Source organism: Camellia sinensis, chromosome 1 (genome assembly GCF_055761805.1).
Source record: "Camellia sinensis isolate YWXY chromosome 1, ASM5576180v1, whole genome shotgun sequence".
Classification (NCBI taxonomy): Eukaryota; Viridiplantae; Streptophyta; class Magnoliopsida; order Ericales; family Theaceae; genus Camellia; species Camellia sinensis.
This window is the reverse complement of record NC_138961.1, coordinates 188,735,006-188,752,840: the sequence shown is the minus strand read 5'-3', so window position 1 is coordinate 188,752,840 and position 17,835 is coordinate 188,735,006. Positions and strand designations below refer to the sequence as shown.

Here is a 17,835-nt window from a genome sequence, read left to right as displayed (position 1 = left end):
ACCGCGCACATCCCTGCCTGAGACTATGAATCCCCTAGACTATTTGGTTGGATTGGATATGTATCCTGTGTTTATTTTTTTATGGGATTAGTGAATCCAACGTTTGGTTGGACGGATTGAAAAGGATAAATGACCAAAAGACTATTTTACCATTTTTCAATTGTTTACTAAAGTAATAACAATATTAAACATATCTTTAATCTTTTAATTATTTTTATCTAGATTAAATGCAAATTTATTTTATTTTATTTTTTACACAATTAAATAAATTTATTTTCTAAAAATAAAATAAATAAAATATCAATAAAAATATATGTTATTTTTAATTAAAATTTTAAATAAATTTGTTTTTAAAAATAATAATAATTAAACAATGAAATTAAATAAAATATCTATTAAAATTTAAATAATGAAATTAAATAAAATATAAACGAAATTTTAAAATAAAATATCAACAAATATCTATAAAAAATTATTTTAAAAAAATTAAATAAATAAAACATCAATAAAAAGTTAAATAAAATTATTTTATTTTTAAATTGAGACATTTAAATTTTATTGAATTTTACAAGTTACTACATAATTAAATAGTAGATGATCAAAATGATCATTTTACCAGCTAATCCTAATAGTGGAATGTCTCTTCAAAACTGTCTCACACCCCTCTGGAATAGTATAATCCCCCATATAAGGGATAAAGAATCTGGACAAATGTCATATCCGACGAACTAAAAAAAACAAACAATAGACTACTCAACTCTTAGGATAAACAATCAGAATAGTAAATACTCCCCCTTAAAAATATGAAAAAGGTAACTCTCAAACCACCAGGCCAACTAGGGTGGTGAATGAACACTGTTCATTGAAGAATAATTTGACGCTTTTATGTTTTGTACTATGTCTCTATCTATATCTCTATCTGTATTTGTTGGGTGTTGTGGTGGCCGGTGGGTTCTAGTTCTTTTGGACTTTTGGTGGTTGGCTTCTACTTTAAGCTCATTTCAATATTGGTTGGCTCTCTCTCTCTCTCCCACAGTCAAGAACAGGAGCAAGAGCATGAGGACCCCCCACAATGACTACAATACAATGATAATTCCAAAGCTTAATTTGGAATTTTAATTATTATTCCTTTCTTCAACATCATCATCTTCTTCTTCTTCATCATCATCATTACTCTTAGACGAGACTGATGACTTTGTGATGGCTTTCCTGATTCATTTGGCGACGACTTGTGACCTATTCAAGTCATTCTTTCACCCTATGAACTCAGAATTTTAAGGATCCCAAACAGATCCATTTTGGGTCCTCCGCCATAGATGCAGAAATTGAAGAATCTGAATGAATTGAACCCACTTCAGAAACCGACCCTTTCTTTTTTTTTTGTTTGTTTCAAGATTCAATAATTGGAGAATCTGGAAAAAAAATCCATTTAATTTCCAGGTCAGAATTCGTTGGATTTGATATTGTTAGTTTGTATAGAGGGTTTGAATGTTTTTCGTGTTCATTATGTTTTGATGTTCGTCAGTTTTGGGATTATGTTGTAGTTTTATAGATTCAGATTTGGTTTTTTTAATGTTTTTATGCATATAGAAACAGAGATTTGTAACTCCACTTCCATTTCCTGATAAATCCATATCAAGAATTCAGTTTTAACTGCTATGTTGTCCGATCACTGTGGGCCGAGCTTGCTTATAGCTCTTCCGGAGGATGTTTTCGCCATTGTCACCGAGTCCCTCTCTCCGAGAGACATGTGTAATCTAGGGTTGTGTTGCAAGAGCCTATATGCTCTTGCAGCCTCTGATAAGATGTGGCTCGCCCAATGTGAAATGATGGAAGTTATTCCGTCTCGAGACCTTGTTGAGTGGCGAAAAGGGGTTGCATCTTACAAGGCTCTATGTCAGTTCCTAGTCAGCGTTCAGCCATTAATTGGAATTTGGGTTCACCAAAACCCTGAGCTTGGAAATGTTGTTTATGTCATGCCTGGTTTTATTTCGGTTGTTGGGTGTCGGATCATCCCACAAGAGCTCGGTCCGTTAGGTATTGAAGATGGTCCTATTCTATGGGCGCCGGTTTTTGAAATTATCGCTGATTTTGATGGTTCCACTGCATTTTTTCTTCACGGGAGGGAGAAAGATAATGACTATTTCTATCCTGGTTCACTCAAGTCTGTTGATAGGAATTGCAATGTGATGTTGCTTGAGGTTGAGCCAAGGCAACAAAGAAATGGTGGCAAGTTAGTTTATAGTAAAAGCTTTGCTCATCATTTGGATAAGGAGCCATCAAGAAGGATTTCTCGGGCAGATAGTGGGATTTCAAAATCACAAAGAGTATTTGGACAGAATGCATCGGTGGTTCCCTTCAGCCGATTAGCATTTGGTGATAGAAGAAAGCTACTTGAGATTGTTACTGGCCAAGTCCGTTTAAAGGTTCCTGATTTGGAAAATGGGCTATTATTTCCTCGTTTGAGGGGTGATGAGGAGAATGTTCTACAAGATATGGCGCTTTTATATGAGCGGAGATCATTGCTTATTCAAATGTATAAGCTCGGCGGCGATTACGGTAATTGGAAGGGTGGTCCAGATCAGGCTCCAGATCCCACCCAGTTGGAATTGAGTGAGATCAGGAAGAGTCTTGATCGTTCAAGTGGTTTCCGTAATTCTCTCAATGGCGATGATGGTCGCACACAATGCGCCAGAAGGAAAAGTCTTGGTGGTTATTTGAAGGATAGCCTTAAACATATACTCGGGAAATCAAATTCGAGCCATGAAATTTGGAAAAATGGTTGTTCAAGTAGTGACAATAAGCATGCCCAGCTTCATGAGTTTTTGCGGTCAGGTGAAACAATAGGGTTGACTTTAAATGCCTCATATGTGAAATTATCTTCTTATAGAGCATGGCCAAATATGCACGATAGTCGATTTGCTCTTTACAAGTTGCCTGTGCAGCCCCCCAAGGCTGAGGACGAATTTGCTGGTCTATGGGGAGGGACTTTTGGATGGCCTCCGGGGAGGCCTACTGAGGACAAACCTGGAAAGGCTCTGTTCTTTCTTTTGCTCTCTTACGAAGAATCCCAAGGGCAACAATATCTGATTGCAACTAAAATATTGGAAGGAACCCACTATGTTCTGCATCCAAATGGGTCAGCAATGTTTATAGTGAATATTAATGAGCCTTCGCTCGAGCCTTTCCCTTGGGCTACTAATGGAGATTCTCTTCCTGTTGATGTTAATCATACATTTGCTGGGGAAGGTATTGCAAATGGATATGGTTTTCGATATCCAGGCTCAAAGCCTGGTTCACTATTTGTGATTCAAGGTGGATTGCTTGCCTTCATATGGAAGGAGTCCAGGGCTGTTTTGACCTTGCAGAGGCTTAATTTGCCAGAGCTTTTGAAGAAGGGTGAACGGGTGCCTGCTCTACCTCCGATTGCGAACTTTTCATATTTAACCAAGTCCTACTCGAATGTGTTTGCTGGCATCTCAAACCCAACCTGTACGTCTTCACCAAGGTGTGCATTTATCAGCCGATAAATTAATGCATACATAGTCTCTTCTCTCTTCTTCTCTTTTTTTCTGTTATACATTTTTTCTTTTCTTTTTTATCTCCTTGGCTTTCATCATGCTTTGCTTGTACGTGTAACTTTGTGTGTGTGGCTAGGGTTTTACTGAGTTGCTTTATTAATACCTAAGAAACTCAAACACTTCTAAGAAGGTGACGTGTTCACAGATCCATGTGTGTGCTATTATTTTTTAATCTTGGACACTTGGGAGACACATGTGTCCATTGTTTAGACACATAGGAAGCACCGGTGACATATAGCATTTCTCATCCCATAATCAGAAATTCTGGAATTTTGTTCAACTATAAAATTCTAGACCTAATGAAGACTCCATGGAAGACTCAATAACATAATTTGACTATATTAAAATAAACACAAATAAATATTCAAAAATTATTCTAAACTTCACTCTGTGATGCCCTAAACATGCTCTTTAAATTGCAAGACAGTCAGTCTTCCCTGTGTTCTAGTTGACCAGCTCAGTTAACAGTCCTGGTTGACCAATGACTGTCCAAAATCAACCACGGTTGATTCCTTATGGTTTTTTTAGACTTACTCACTCGAAGTCAACTTACTAAATCTTGGTAATGTTAATGTTTATGTATTTCAAAAGTATAATTCTTGCTTGAATGTTGATTCTCATCTAAAGATGATCCAAACAAGTACAATATTAGAATCAACTCAATTCATCACTTAATTATCTCACATAATCATAAAAAATATATGAAGTGTATGGAATGTAAAGAAAATGATCGCAAGGATTTGTAGTGGTTTAGTACATCCCTTGTGCCTACATCTACTCCCAGCTTACCTTGCCAGTATTGACTTCATTAATCTTAAATGAGTTTTCCCTAGGTTCACACAAAACCTTCGTAACTATAAGTTTTTCCTAGGACAACCCAAAACATTTACAATAAGAAAATAAAAAAAACATAAATTAGGTTTTTTGAATCAACCTCAAACCATTTACATACACAACAACAAAAAACACACTTAGCAAAAAGGAAGTTTATTGATTACTTTCACAAAATTTTTATGTGAGACACAAAGTGAAGTTGTGTGAAGACTATAGTATATACTACCTGAGAATTATAATACTAGAATGAGAATTTATACCTCCCAAGAGAACTCCCAAGACTTTCAAAGAAACAAGCTCTCGAACACCAAGGTGCAAAGAAGGTTTTCCAAACTCACACTCACACAAGGTAAAATTTTTTATGAGATGTGATCTAGGGTGTATAAGAAATGTACAAACACCTTAAAAGTTAATTCTCATCAAAGAATACCAAGTGGAGGAGCCTTGGCATTTATATAGTGCTCCAAAAGACGATTAGTTTTTCCAAACTTCACATTCATGGGCTGGCTCACTTTGTGCTATGGGCGGCCCAGAGATACATGGAGCTTAATTAGAGAAGTTGTTGTGTTGTGGATTGGCCCATAGCCGTATGCTTTGGACTCCTTAATGGGTTGACCCATGCTTCTGCATGGACGGCCCATATGTGGGTTGTTGTAACTGACAACCTAAGAAATTGGTTTCAACCTGGTCAACCAACCTACTTGGCTAGTTTCCAATGACCTAAGACATGTGGTTGACTAGGATGACCAAATGAATAACTTTGTCCACTATTCAAGGTCTTCTTGGTTCTATCCTTATCCAAAGCAATTTCGACACTGATGAAGCTCTCCTATAGAATATTCTATGCTGATGAAGAGCTCCTATAGCATCTATGCTTCCAAGGCTTCAAGACTTGTTCAATGTGCTCTCCAAAGAGGTAGTGGCTAAGGTGCACAATACATAGTCATGAAATTGGCAACCTATGCTAGTCCTAGCACTAACAAATTGTAGTGAAGTATAGAAGACAATGATTTGGATTGAAAACCTTGGGAACATAATCTCTCCAAGAAAAATCAGGAGCACACTCTTCCTCACAATCCACTACTATTAAGAGTTTAATTCAGACAAAGAAAAATAAATAACTAAAGGACTAATAGCCCAGTTTGGTTAACTTTTGTTCTTAACGTCTTCATGAACTTTGTTCGACCTCCACACTCTTCATGAAACCTTTAGAAAATTCTTGCTGATATTGCATTATCCGTGGTAGAAATTGTTCTCTGCTTGCATGGCTCCAATTCCTATTGGCCAAAATATGGCTGCAGTGTGTGCGAGCATGTGTCCTTTTTTTGGCAAAATGGAATTAATCCAGGAAAGTGTACCATAGATTCAGAAGAACATTCAAGGTTCTTGTATGTGATTGATAAAGCAAGGGTTTCTGAATGCTCTTAGTGTAAGTTTTTCGGAATGATCTGTATATTCAACTTGTTATAGTAATACAAGAATACATTGATTTATATAACAATCTAACCCCAGAACAAAAAAGGAAATATGACTTATTTCAATATACCAAATATATATACTACTATATATACATAAAATCCCTAATATATTCTCACACCCCTGCTTAAACTCAAGGTGTTTTAGCAAAAAACACTGAGAGTTTGCCAAGAAGAAACTGTAACCGAGCAGTGGTGTGAGTCTTGGTGAAGAAATCAGCAAATTGCAGAGTCGAAGAGACGAAATGAAGTGAAATAGAGCCAGACTGCAGATGCTAACGGACAAAGTGACAATCAATCTCAATATGCTTCGTCTGCTCATGAAAGATAGTGTTATGGGCAATCTGAATAGCACTGTGGTTGTCGCAATAGAGAGAGGTCGTAGAAGACTGAGGGATACCCAAATCAGATAGAAGACAACGAAGCCAAACAATCTTAGTAGTAGCATGAGCCATAATACGGTACTCAGCTTCAGCAGTAGAGCGAGCAACAACAGTTTGTTTCTTACTTTTTCAAGAGATCAAGGAATCGCCAAAAAACATACAAAAACCAGACGTGGACTTACGATCAGTAACATCACCAGCCCAATCACAATCAGAATCAGCATAGGTCACCAAATCCAGAGAGGAAGTGGAGGACAATAGTAAACCCCGAAATACAGTACCTCAGAGATAGTAAAGAATTTGAACCAATGTAGCCTAATGTGTGGAGCGAGGAGCAAAACCAAACTGGCTAACCACATGAACAACATAGGCAAGATCGGGATGAGTATCCGTCAGATAAATTAAACAACCCACAAGCTCGCGATATAAAGTGGGGTTATCCAGAGGGACACCATCAGTAGAGTTGAGCTTTACATTAAGCTCCATAGGTGTATCATAAATCTTAGTATCAGTAAGACTAGCACGGTGAGTGACCTCATTAGCATACTTAGCTTGAGACAGAAAATAGGCCTTTGGAGAAGAAGCAACCTCAATACCAAGAAAATACAGCAATGGACTCAGGTCTTTCATTTTGAAGCTGCGGAAGAGATGCTGCTTGACCTCAGAGATAGCAGAAGAGTCAGAGCCAGTGCCAATGATGATCATATCATCCACAAAGAGTAAGAGATCAACAAAACCAACCAGGGTACGTCTCAGAAACAAAGTAGAGTAGGAAGTAGAAGGATGAAACCTAAACTCAGTAATAGCAGTCTGAAAGCGATCATACCAAGCACGAGGAGATTGCTTCAAACCATACAGAGCACGCCGAAGACGACAAGCCTGTCCAGAGGAAGGGTGAAGGCCAGGGGGAGGACGCATGTAAACGTCCTTAGTGAGATGACCATTAAGAAAAGCATTCTTAACATCCATTTGATAAAGAGGCCAATGGCAAACAGTTGCGACAGATATCAAAGTACAGACAATAGTCATCTTGGCAACAGGGGCAAAGGTCTCCTCATAATCAATGCCATACTCCTGTGAAAAACTCTGGGCAACCAGACGAGCTTTGTAGCGCTCAAGAGAACTATCAGAATGAGTCTTGACTTTGTAGACCTATTTGCAACCAACCAGATTCTTACCAGCATGCAAATGAACCAACTCTCAAGTACTAGTTTTTTGTAAAGCAGACAACTCATCCTCCATAGTTTAAACCCAATGAGGATCCTGACAGGCCTCCTTGTAAGACTGAGATTCTGAAAAAGAGTGAATAGTAGACAAAAAAGTACGATAGGAAACAAAAAAACATGTATTAGACCAACCCAACCTGCTTGGAGGATGACGCGCTCGAGCAGGATATCGGTGTGCAGCAGGATTAGAGTTGTCAGAAGCAGGAGGATCAGCAGTAGGGGTAGAGACAACCGGTGGAGGAGGAGCCTTGCGACGAGAATAAACTAACAGCAGAGGAGGAGAAGAAACCGAAGGAGAAGTAGCCAGAAGTGAAACAGGAAGAGAAGATGGAACAAGCTCAAGGAAAACTGTGGAAATGTACTCGTTAGACGGGACCTCAGAAGGAAACAGATCAATATGAACCAAATCCTTTTTGGAAACTGGGGTGGTGAGAGGAGAAAGCTGAAAGTAAGGTAGACGTTCGAGAAAGGCAATATGGCGGGAGACATAAAGATGACGGGAAACAGGGTCATAATAGTGATAACCTTTCTGAGTGAGACTATAACCCAAAAAAACACATAAGACAGGCCGGACACTAAGTTTGGTCATATCTTTATGGGTTAAAAGGACAAAACAAGCAGACCCAAACACACGAAGGAGAGAGTAATTAGGAAGTTGAGAAAACAGAGCCTCATAAGAAGACCGACCAGAAAGAAGGGGGGTAGGCATACGTTGAGAAGAAAAGCAGCAGTAAGAACTGTCTCACCCCAAAACGGAGTCGGAACAGAGGCAGAGAGAATGAGAGATCTAGCTATCTCAAGTAGGTGACGGTGTTTATGCTCGGCTCAATCATTTTGGATAGGTGTATCAGTACAAGAAGTTTGGTGAATGGTACCCAATTTGGCCAAATATTCACAGAATTCAGTTTTAAAGTATTCCCCGCCCAAGTCAAACCGCAATAATTTAATAGTAGACCCAAACTGTGTAGTGACCATAGACTGGAAAGTACGGTATATCTGGTAGAAGTTAGACTTATGAGTCATAAGTTAAACCCAAGTGTAACGAGTGTAGTCATTAACAAATGACACATAATAGGCAGAACCCCCTTTGGTGAGAATAGGAGAAGGGCCCCAAACATCAGTATGAACTAAAGAAAATGGTGTATCAGATATAGAAGTGCTTTTATGAAAAGGTAAGGCTGTCATTTTGGCAAGTTTACACCCCCGACATTCAGTGAGTTTATTAGGAGAAACTTTACCCAATATACCAGACTGAGCTAGAATCCGTAAGCGATTAGCAGACAAATGCCCTAATCTAGAATGCTACAAGTAGAAAGGATTAGACAGAGAACCTAACTAAAAAGAGGAAAGGGCAGTCAGAGAGGTTGTCATAGGCAGATGTAACCTCTTCACCACATAGAGGTCTCCAACTCTACGACTGGTCCTAATTTGCTGCTTAGACACTTGATCCTGCACAGAACAAATAGAAGAAGAAAACATAACATCAAAACCAGAGGTATCAAGCTGACTGATAGATAATAAACTGACAGATAACTGAGGAACATAAATGACAGATGGAATAGAGACAACAGATATAGCAGACGATAGGACAGACCCAATAGACATACTAGACCCATTAGCAGCATTGACAGTAACAGGAAAGAGGGAAGGAGTACAATTTTGAAGTAAAGAGAGATGGTGAGTCATATGATGAGAGGCACCAGAGTAAAAAATGCAGACAGACAAAGAATTACCTGAAGAAGACCCAAGCAAGCCTGAATGAAGAGAGGAAACAATGGTGGCAGACGGGGATGGCTGGGAGGTAGATAATATATGTTGAAGCTGACTAATCTGAGTAGTCAAGGAAGCCAAGTCAGGATCAGGAGCCGGAGCAGATGCAGTATACGTAGCAGGAGGAGCTTGGAATTGATTATGAGATCGCTGAAAAGATGAGGCAAGCAGATGCCCCTTCTTGGGACAGTGGTACTTCCAATGGCCCCTCTGATGGCAGAAGATACACTTATCAAAAGCCAGAGACATTGTAATAACCAAAAAGCTCAGGGGTTCAAGTGTAATAACCTAAAAATAGAACCAGAGATCAAATTTATAATAACCAGAATGTTGACCCAAAGACCCACAAATATTCAAAGTCAGATGGACAGAACTAGAAGCACCAAACCGCAAACATCCCAAGTAGAATCACAAACATAGAGAGAGAGAGAGAGAGAGAGAGAGAGAGAGAGAGAGAGAGAGAGAGTGAATGCGAGAGACTGAATCACAAACTAAGGTAGAGAGATTGTCCTTGCGAACTGAAGTGAGAGAACCGAGATCCAGATGAACCGAGAGAGTTCACGTCTGGGAGATCGAATCCCAGAAGTTGATTGAGAAGTCGAACACCAGACCAGAGAGCCATGGGCAGCTCGCTACTCGACTACCAAACTAAACGTCACGAATGACGACGAATCCCGATTACGGAGAGATAGAAAGATCATGACCACGACTGTGATTTTAGAGGGAGGTCGAGTTTGATGGCCACGAACTAGAGGCTGAAACGAAAGGGTTGGTTCAAACTTAGATGGGTTGCTCGAACTCAGATAAGGATTGGAGCCAGCGAACAAGATCAAGCCAAGATCAAAACCAGAGATGATTTCGAACCAGAGGGAGAAAATTTTGAACAATCAGAGGTGAGAACTAGGGTTTCGGACACAGCGTTGATACCATGTAAGTTTTCTGAATGAATCTCTATATTCAATTTGTTATCGTAATACAAGAATACATTGGTTTATATAACAATCTAACCCTAGAACGAAAAAGGAAATACGACTTATTTCAATATACAAAATATATATACTACCATATACACATAAAATTCCTAATATATTCTTACACTTAGATCTCTATAAAGGTTAGGGCTCTTCTTGTGAAGTCTTAAATGAAGTAAAACTAAAAAACTTAGTGCCTATTTATGGTCTTATACAAATTCCAAAAGAAGTACATTTTGGCTTAGCTCCTTCTGGGCGGTTTTGGAATGTCGTTTTTTAGATCCCGAGTTCGTAGAAATCACAACACCTTTTTGAGCATGCTTGAGCAAGCATAAAAAAATGCTCTCTAGATTTGTACAGAGCTTAAAGGACACCACTTGCTCAAGCACTCTTTGAGCGACCTTCAAGCGGGGCCATGTGGACTTTTGTAGGAATTGAGTGCTTCGTTCAAGTGTTTTCCGAGCACACTTTTAGTGGGTTTCTTAGAATTTTCCTCTCAATCCAATTTGTTTTATGAGCAGACTTTTAGAGTTTTCTAAAATAGATGCTAGGACTCTTTGTTCATCATACTTCTATTACGTGAAACTAATTTCTTATTATTTTGATGTAATAAAGTATAAATATATTTTTAATATTAAAAAATCAAAAAGTCAAAAAAAAGTTATTATCTATGTTGGATGGATCCGGGTGCGGGTGCGGGTGCGGGTGTCGGGTGTGGTATGGATATGTATCTTAGTGTTGAATTTATCTAATTCTCATGTCAAAGACACCTAGACACGACTATATTTCAGATTTTTTAAATACCTTTCGAATAGATAAAATGATATATTGAAACTAAATATAACAGCATTTTATGTATAAAATAGAAGTGTTATGCATAGTTATATTATAACTGGACTGTGCATTTTCAAGTAAGCATATCAGATACATTTCCAACATGAGTACTTCAAAAATTTAAAAGAGTTCATGTAACATAGGTAATTATTTTCATACGTATAAAAATGTATATTCATTTGTTGTCGTTTCGTGATGTTTTTGAAAATTGCCATGTCAGCGTGTCCATATCGCATCCAATCTGTCTTGTACCTGTATTCGTACTTCTTAGTAACTAAGCCCTGATCAGGTTGGGCCTGTACCTATTACACCCTCTACCAAGAAGCTAGCTTTTCTAAATGTGTAGCTGATTTCAACTTTAATGGATTCGTGGGAGTATGTTAAACTAGAATAGTATTTTAATTTTCTGTTTTTATTTTTTTATATTTTTTTAATAACGGTTTCGGGATGCATATTGGTATTGGCGATATGGTCAAATATCAGTTTGTATCAATCAATATCGACTGATATATATCGGTGAATAATGGTATCGGAGGTCCAAAATACTGATATGAAACTTGAAGGCTGATATTTAAAACCATGATTTTCTGCATTACTTGTTACTTTCTTTCTGAAGTGCTTCTTCATGAGGGGACATTATGTGGGCATGATAACTTGACCCTGGCTGAGATGCATTTACTAGCAAATTTGTTGCTTGGGCTAACAGTTGAGTTAAATGAAAGTATTTAGCAACGACGTCCCTGAACCTAGATTTCTTTGAATCAGAATATTCTACTTTTGTCTCATTGATTTAGAAGGGTTTCCTGCATTGTGCCACCCATTATAAATGAACCATGTGTATTTGGAATCGTGAAATCCTTTGGTCCTTTCCATGAATTGTTTTTCTTTTCCATGAATCATGAAATCCTTGGGTCTTTTCCATGAATTGAGGAGATAGACACTTTGGAGATGTAGGGGAATGAGCTCGAGGAATTGAGGAGAGAGAGGAGGGAACTAGGCGTGAAGTTGGAAGAGTTGACTCTTAGAGAGCAGATTTTTTGGGCACAAAAAGCAAAGGTGAGGTGGCTAAAGAAGGGGGATGTTAGTTCGAAATTCTTTCATAGGATTGCGGATGGAAAAAGGAAGAAAAAGTTCATTAAGATGTTGAAAGTAAGGCCAAGGGTAGTGGTGGACTCAGAGGAGCAAATAGTCCAAGGGATTTTTGATTTTTATTCAAAATTGTTTTCAAAGGATGAGATAGTTAGGCCTAGGATAAATGGGCTTGAGTGGAGGTCTATTGATCAGGAAAGTGCGACTTGGTTAGAAAGACCTTTTGAGGAAATAGAGATTAGGGATGCAATTTTTGAGTGGGAGAGGGACAAGGCTCCAGGCCCGGATGGGTTTTCCATGGCTGTTTTTCAAGATTGTGAAGGGGGATTTGGTGAGAGTTTTCATGGAATTTTATGAGATAGGGGCGGTTAAGGTCTCGTTTGGGAACATGCTAATTTAGTAACTTTTTGGCTATTTGGCTAAAATATGAGCTAAAAAAAATTAGTATGTTTGGGATGACTTTTTGACTTTTTACGAAAAGATGTGCAAAAAGTAGAGAGAAAAGAGAATCTTTGACTTTTTGGTATGGGTTGTTGGCTTTTTGACTAATTTAGTAACTTTTTGGCTTTTTGGCTAAAATGGAGGGTTCCCAAACGAGCCTAATTTATGTGCAAATGCCACATTTATCTGTTTGATTCCTAAGAGGGATGGAGCCATAAGAATTGGTGATTTTAGACTAATTAGTTTGGTGACATCACTCTACAAGATTTTGGAAAAGGTTTTGTCAAAAAGGTTAAGGCCTTCTTTAGGGGATACAATCTCTTCAACTCAAGGTGCTTTTGTTAAAGGTAGACATATTCTAGATGTGGTTCTGGTGGCGAATGAGGTGGTCGAGGAGTGTAGGAAGTCAGGAAAAAGAGGTGTTATGTTTGAGGCAGGTTTTGAGAAAGCGTACGATCATGTAGATTGGCATTTTTTGGATTTTGTGATGGATAGGAAAGGGTATGGTGAGAGATGGAGGTCCTGGATTAGGGGATGTTTGGCGTCTTGCAATATGTCGGTGATAGTCAATGGTAAACCAGGGCAGAGTTTTAAGGCATCTTAAGGGTTGAGACAGGGCGATCCTTTATCTCATTTTCTCTTCATCATGGTAGCGGATGTGTTAGGAAGGATGGTGGATAGGGCTAAAAAGGTAGGTCTGTTTGAAGGCTGACAGGTCGGTAGAGATAAGATTAGTGTGATACATTTGCAATTTGCAAATGACACTATTTTCTTTTTTGAGGGAGATGAGAGCCAAATGGTTAATCTCTTTTCGGTGCTAAGGCTTTTCGGGGTGTTGTCTGGTCTTAGGGTAAATTTAGAGAAGAGTAGGGTAGAGGGTATTAATGTTAATTCAAGTTTGATTTAGAGAGTGGCTGAGTTATTTGGGTGTGGTATAGAGACATTTCCGATGAAGTATTTGGGGCTCCCGTTGGGAAGTAATCTAAGGGGTGAAATGTTTTGGAATCTGGTTGTGGAAAAGATAAGAAAGAGGTTAGAAGGGTGGAGTAGGGCTTTATTATCCTGTGGGGGTAGGTACACTTTGGTTAAGACAGTGCTAAGTGGAATTTCAATTTATTTTATGTCTGTGTTCAAGATTCCAATCAAGGTAGCAAAATTTATAGAAAAGTTAATGAGAGATTTTCTTTGGAAAGGGAAAGATGAAGGAAGGAAGGAGGGATCATTTAGTGAAATGGGAAACGGTGTCCTTATCTAGGGAGAAGAGGGGTTTGACCATTGGTAATATAGTGGCTAGAAACATGGTTCTGCTGGGCAAGTGGTTATAGAGATTCCCCACTGAGTGTGGTTCATTATGGCATGTGGTTATTAAAAGTTAATATGAGACTCAGGTTAATGGTAAGGACTCTCAGGTGGTCACGAGGGGTAATGGGCGTGCTCCTTGGAAGTCCATTTCTTAGATTTATCTAGTTTGGTCTTGATTTATTTCTGTGAGGGTGGGTAATGGGGAAAAGGTCAAATTTTGGGAGGATGCTTGGGTGGGCTCTTCGTCCTTGGCTGCGTCCTATCCACTTTTGTATAGCGTTTCTTAGTATCATAATTGTTCTGTTGCGTCTGTGGTGGGTTCTTTGGTGGCTCCTTTTTCTTGGAATTTTAACTTCTGCCAGAATCTTCATGAGGGAAGTTCCGGAATTGGTATCTCTTTTGTCAAGGCTCGAAAATGTTTCTTTGTCTCCAATTTTGGAGGATAGGTTGGTTTGGAATATTCGTTCGGAATATTTGTTCGTCAGGTTCTTTTACTTGTAAATCCTTTCTTGATAAAATCATTGATACTTCTCATGTACCTCATTTTTCGTTTCATAAAAAGATTTGGAAGGCATGTGCTCCTCTTAAGGTGAAAGTGTTCATGTGGATTTTGGTTCATGGGGGCACTTTGACAAATGATTCATTGCAAAAAAGGAGACCTTCACGGTATCTTGATCCTCAATGGTGCATTATGTGTTGTAAAAGTGGAGAATCTGTGGATCATCTCTTTTTGCATTGCTTGGTAGCTTGGCGGTTGTGGCATAGGGTGTTTGGATTGGGTGGTGTGATGTGGGTGGCCTCGTAATGATGCGCTCAATTGCTATTATTTGATTTTCAAGTTTTTGGAAGGTTGAAGAGGGCTAAAGTGCTTTGGAGTGGTGTTGTCTCGGCAATTTTCTGGGTCATTTGGTTGGAAAGAAATGCACGTGTTTTCGAAGGAGTTGCCTGAGATGTAGATTATTTATGAGATAGGGTGAGATACTTGGCGTCTTTTTGGGCCTCAGTGAGCTCAGTATTCCGAGGGATTCCGCTTTTTTCGCTTGCTACCGATTGGGTGTCAATTTGTACTATGTAGTATTTCTTTTGTCTCTTTTGGTTTTTTCCATCTTTCTTGCAGAGGATGCCTTATCCTCATTTTTCTTGGCCTTGAGCCTTAATATATCTGATCAAAAAAAAAAAAAAAAATGAATTGCTTTTCTTTTCCATTGAGAAGATTTTTCTTATGGTACTCTATGATGTTCAATAGTCATAATATTTTTTTGGTAGTGGTAATCTCTGTTGCAATGGTTGGTTGGCACAGTGTCACTTGCAATTATAGTTCTGTCCACCCATGTTTGACATTTTTTTTAATGGTCTGGTTTGAAACGAAGATGCTTGCAAAAATGTTACCTTTTTTTTTATATTTATATTAAGATAACAGAACTTAAGCTAATTGTTTTCTTTCAAAACAGATTAGATACTATTAGGATGTTTGTTATTTTCTCTTTATGGTTCTTTTGCAAATATAGAGATAATACTCGAACACAGACAAATAAAGATACAAACACAGCAATGTCCCTGTATGTAGATTCTTGGAAGTTTCATGTCTGCTACGTTGTGTTTCTCATCACTGTGCACAAATAATGTGGTCTAGTTATGCAAGGAAAGGAAATGATTTAATTATTATAGTAGAGAAAATGTGCATCGGATAATACTTGAAGCCATCTACTTCACTTTGAATAGTTTCAGTTGAGGAAATGGACATAGTTTGGTTAATCTGTCAGACTTCTGTAATTTTTTATTTTTTATTTTTTTTCCTTCACGTTATTAAGTTTATCATGTGAGAAGCATGAGCCTGATAGAGTTTTGATTGTAAAACTTGTTTACATTTTGCTATAAACTTTTGAACATTACATTTCTACCCTCAGAGGCATGACCCTTGTGGCTTGTAACAAACTGTAATGCACTAAGCAGGTGCAATTAGAGGGAACCTTAACTCATTTGGTGTTCAATAGTCTTATATGAATTCAACTTGAGTTGATTTCAGATAATATTTAGAGGGAAAAATATGCAAAATTCTTTGGGGGAAAAGGGGGTATATTTGAATGTTTAATTCACTGAAAAATAATTTCTTTGAGGGAGATATTGACAGATGTGGACTGACATGGGCCATGAATAAAGCTTTTTGTACCTGCTGATAGTTGGGTTTGTCAAGAATAACTAGGAGAAAGACATGTTTTCCTTCATGATCGATTCATACATTATGGAGTCTATGGAGATGATTTAATGACCTCAAATAGTTTTAATCTGTAACTTGTTACTGATGCTGACATCTAGTTGATACTTGTGATGTAAATTTCTAACCCATGACCTTCGTATCTAGTTGATTGAGTTTTAGCTACAATATTGCATGTATGGCTTTGCTTAGTGACGACCTTGTAAAATTGTTATGTGCTTCAATTTGGAAGGCACGATACTTCATATTGTGGGCATCATTGGGTTGATCAAGCAAGATCCAGCTACTGATTCTAGAAAAAAGAAATGTCAACCAAGAGAAAAATTTAACTTTTAATTTACATGACTGTAAACATGAGTCATGATTGTAATGTGCCTATGGAATGATTGTGGGGATCAAGATTGTTCATCTTAAATGCAGATTTTTCTACCAACTTGTGCGATTCTAATGCTAGAATTTTCTGGTTTTTTGCATCATTTACTTTCTGTTAAGTTGTTGGAAGAATTAACACTCTTCTAATGTGAGCTTCTGTCTTAAGTTGTTGGAAGAATTAATACTCTTCTAATGTGAGCTTCTGTGTTTCTATTCAACAGGTAGAATCATTAGGAAGCTTCTTCTTTGCCGCCATTGATGGTTCGATGGTGTCAGACTTCATTATCATCGTAGCTCTCATTGATGATATTCTTTTTGCTGCTGCAAATGGTGACAGAATTGTTTCTCACAGATTTGGTAAAGTTTGTGTTAATCTTCTACGTATTTGATATGATCATATGAGACACTTGTGGAACCTAGATTATTCATAGGAAAATAAGCATTAGGTATTAGCCGAGCTGAAAAAAAAAAATATAGTTTGATTTTGAATCTTGCTGTTAGGAGAAAAACATAATAGCGTGATTTTAATAAAATTTCTCCACGCATTTGGATATGAGAGTTGGTTATTCAGTTTAAAAGCATCTTCGCCAGTTGCTATTCATCGTGTTATTGCTAAAATTTGACATGATGGGTACAAAAAACACACTCTCGTCGTGTCAATTTGACATGATAGGAGTATCATGCCAAATTTTATTTGGGATATTTACAATCAAGAAAAATAAAATAAAATTGAACGCTGCAGCAAGAAGATGATGAACATCTTCGATGGTGTAATTTAGGAGAATTAAGTTGCTTGCAATTTTTTTTGACACGCTTTCCTACATTACTATTAGTAGACAAAAAACTTAAATTTATCCTATATTTGTAATACGAACTTCTTTGAAAAAAATGTTTGAAATGTAGTTATATTCATATTTCACCTGCTTACCCAAAAAAAAAAAAAAAAAATGTTCACATTTCACCTACATTTTTTCTTTGCTTTTTTAAATTCTTACCCAAATTTATAAGTCAAATACGACCTAATAAAAATCAAGAGGAAAAATGTGAGTTTTAGTTGGTATTATTTCAACTACTTGAATTGATAGGTTCTTCAAGGGAGTTATATGAATTGTGTGATGTGACATTTTTTTTCCTTGAGCCATAAAATTTGAAAAAGTTGTTGAAGAATAATTTGAAAAAAGGCAATGGATGAAAAAAATTGAAAATAATCACACTTGGGATGTTGATTTACCCAAAGATAAAGATGTGATTGGTCTTACATGGGTCTACAAAACCAAATATAATGAAAATGGCTCAATCCAAAGCACAAGGCTACTCACAATTTTTTTGTCAATAAGGAGCT

The 17,835-nt window shown here is 37.6% G+C and overlaps 1 protein-coding gene across 1 annotated transcript; it reads left to right on the top strand.

Moving 5' to 3' along the window:
* Positions 1–916: 916 nt before the first annotated feature.
* On the top strand, positions 917–17,046 carry LOC114285853 (F-box family protein). Its single transcript, XM_028228934.2, has 2 exons — positions 917–3,508; positions 16,715–17,046. The coding sequence occupies exons 1-2, from the start codon at positions 1,659–1,661 to the stop codon at positions 16,716–16,718; spliced, it is 1,854 nt and encodes a 617-aa protein (XP_028084735.2). The 5' UTR covers positions 917–1,658; the 3' UTR covers positions 16,719–17,046.
* The last annotated feature ends 789 nt before the right edge of the window (positions 17,047–17,835 follow it).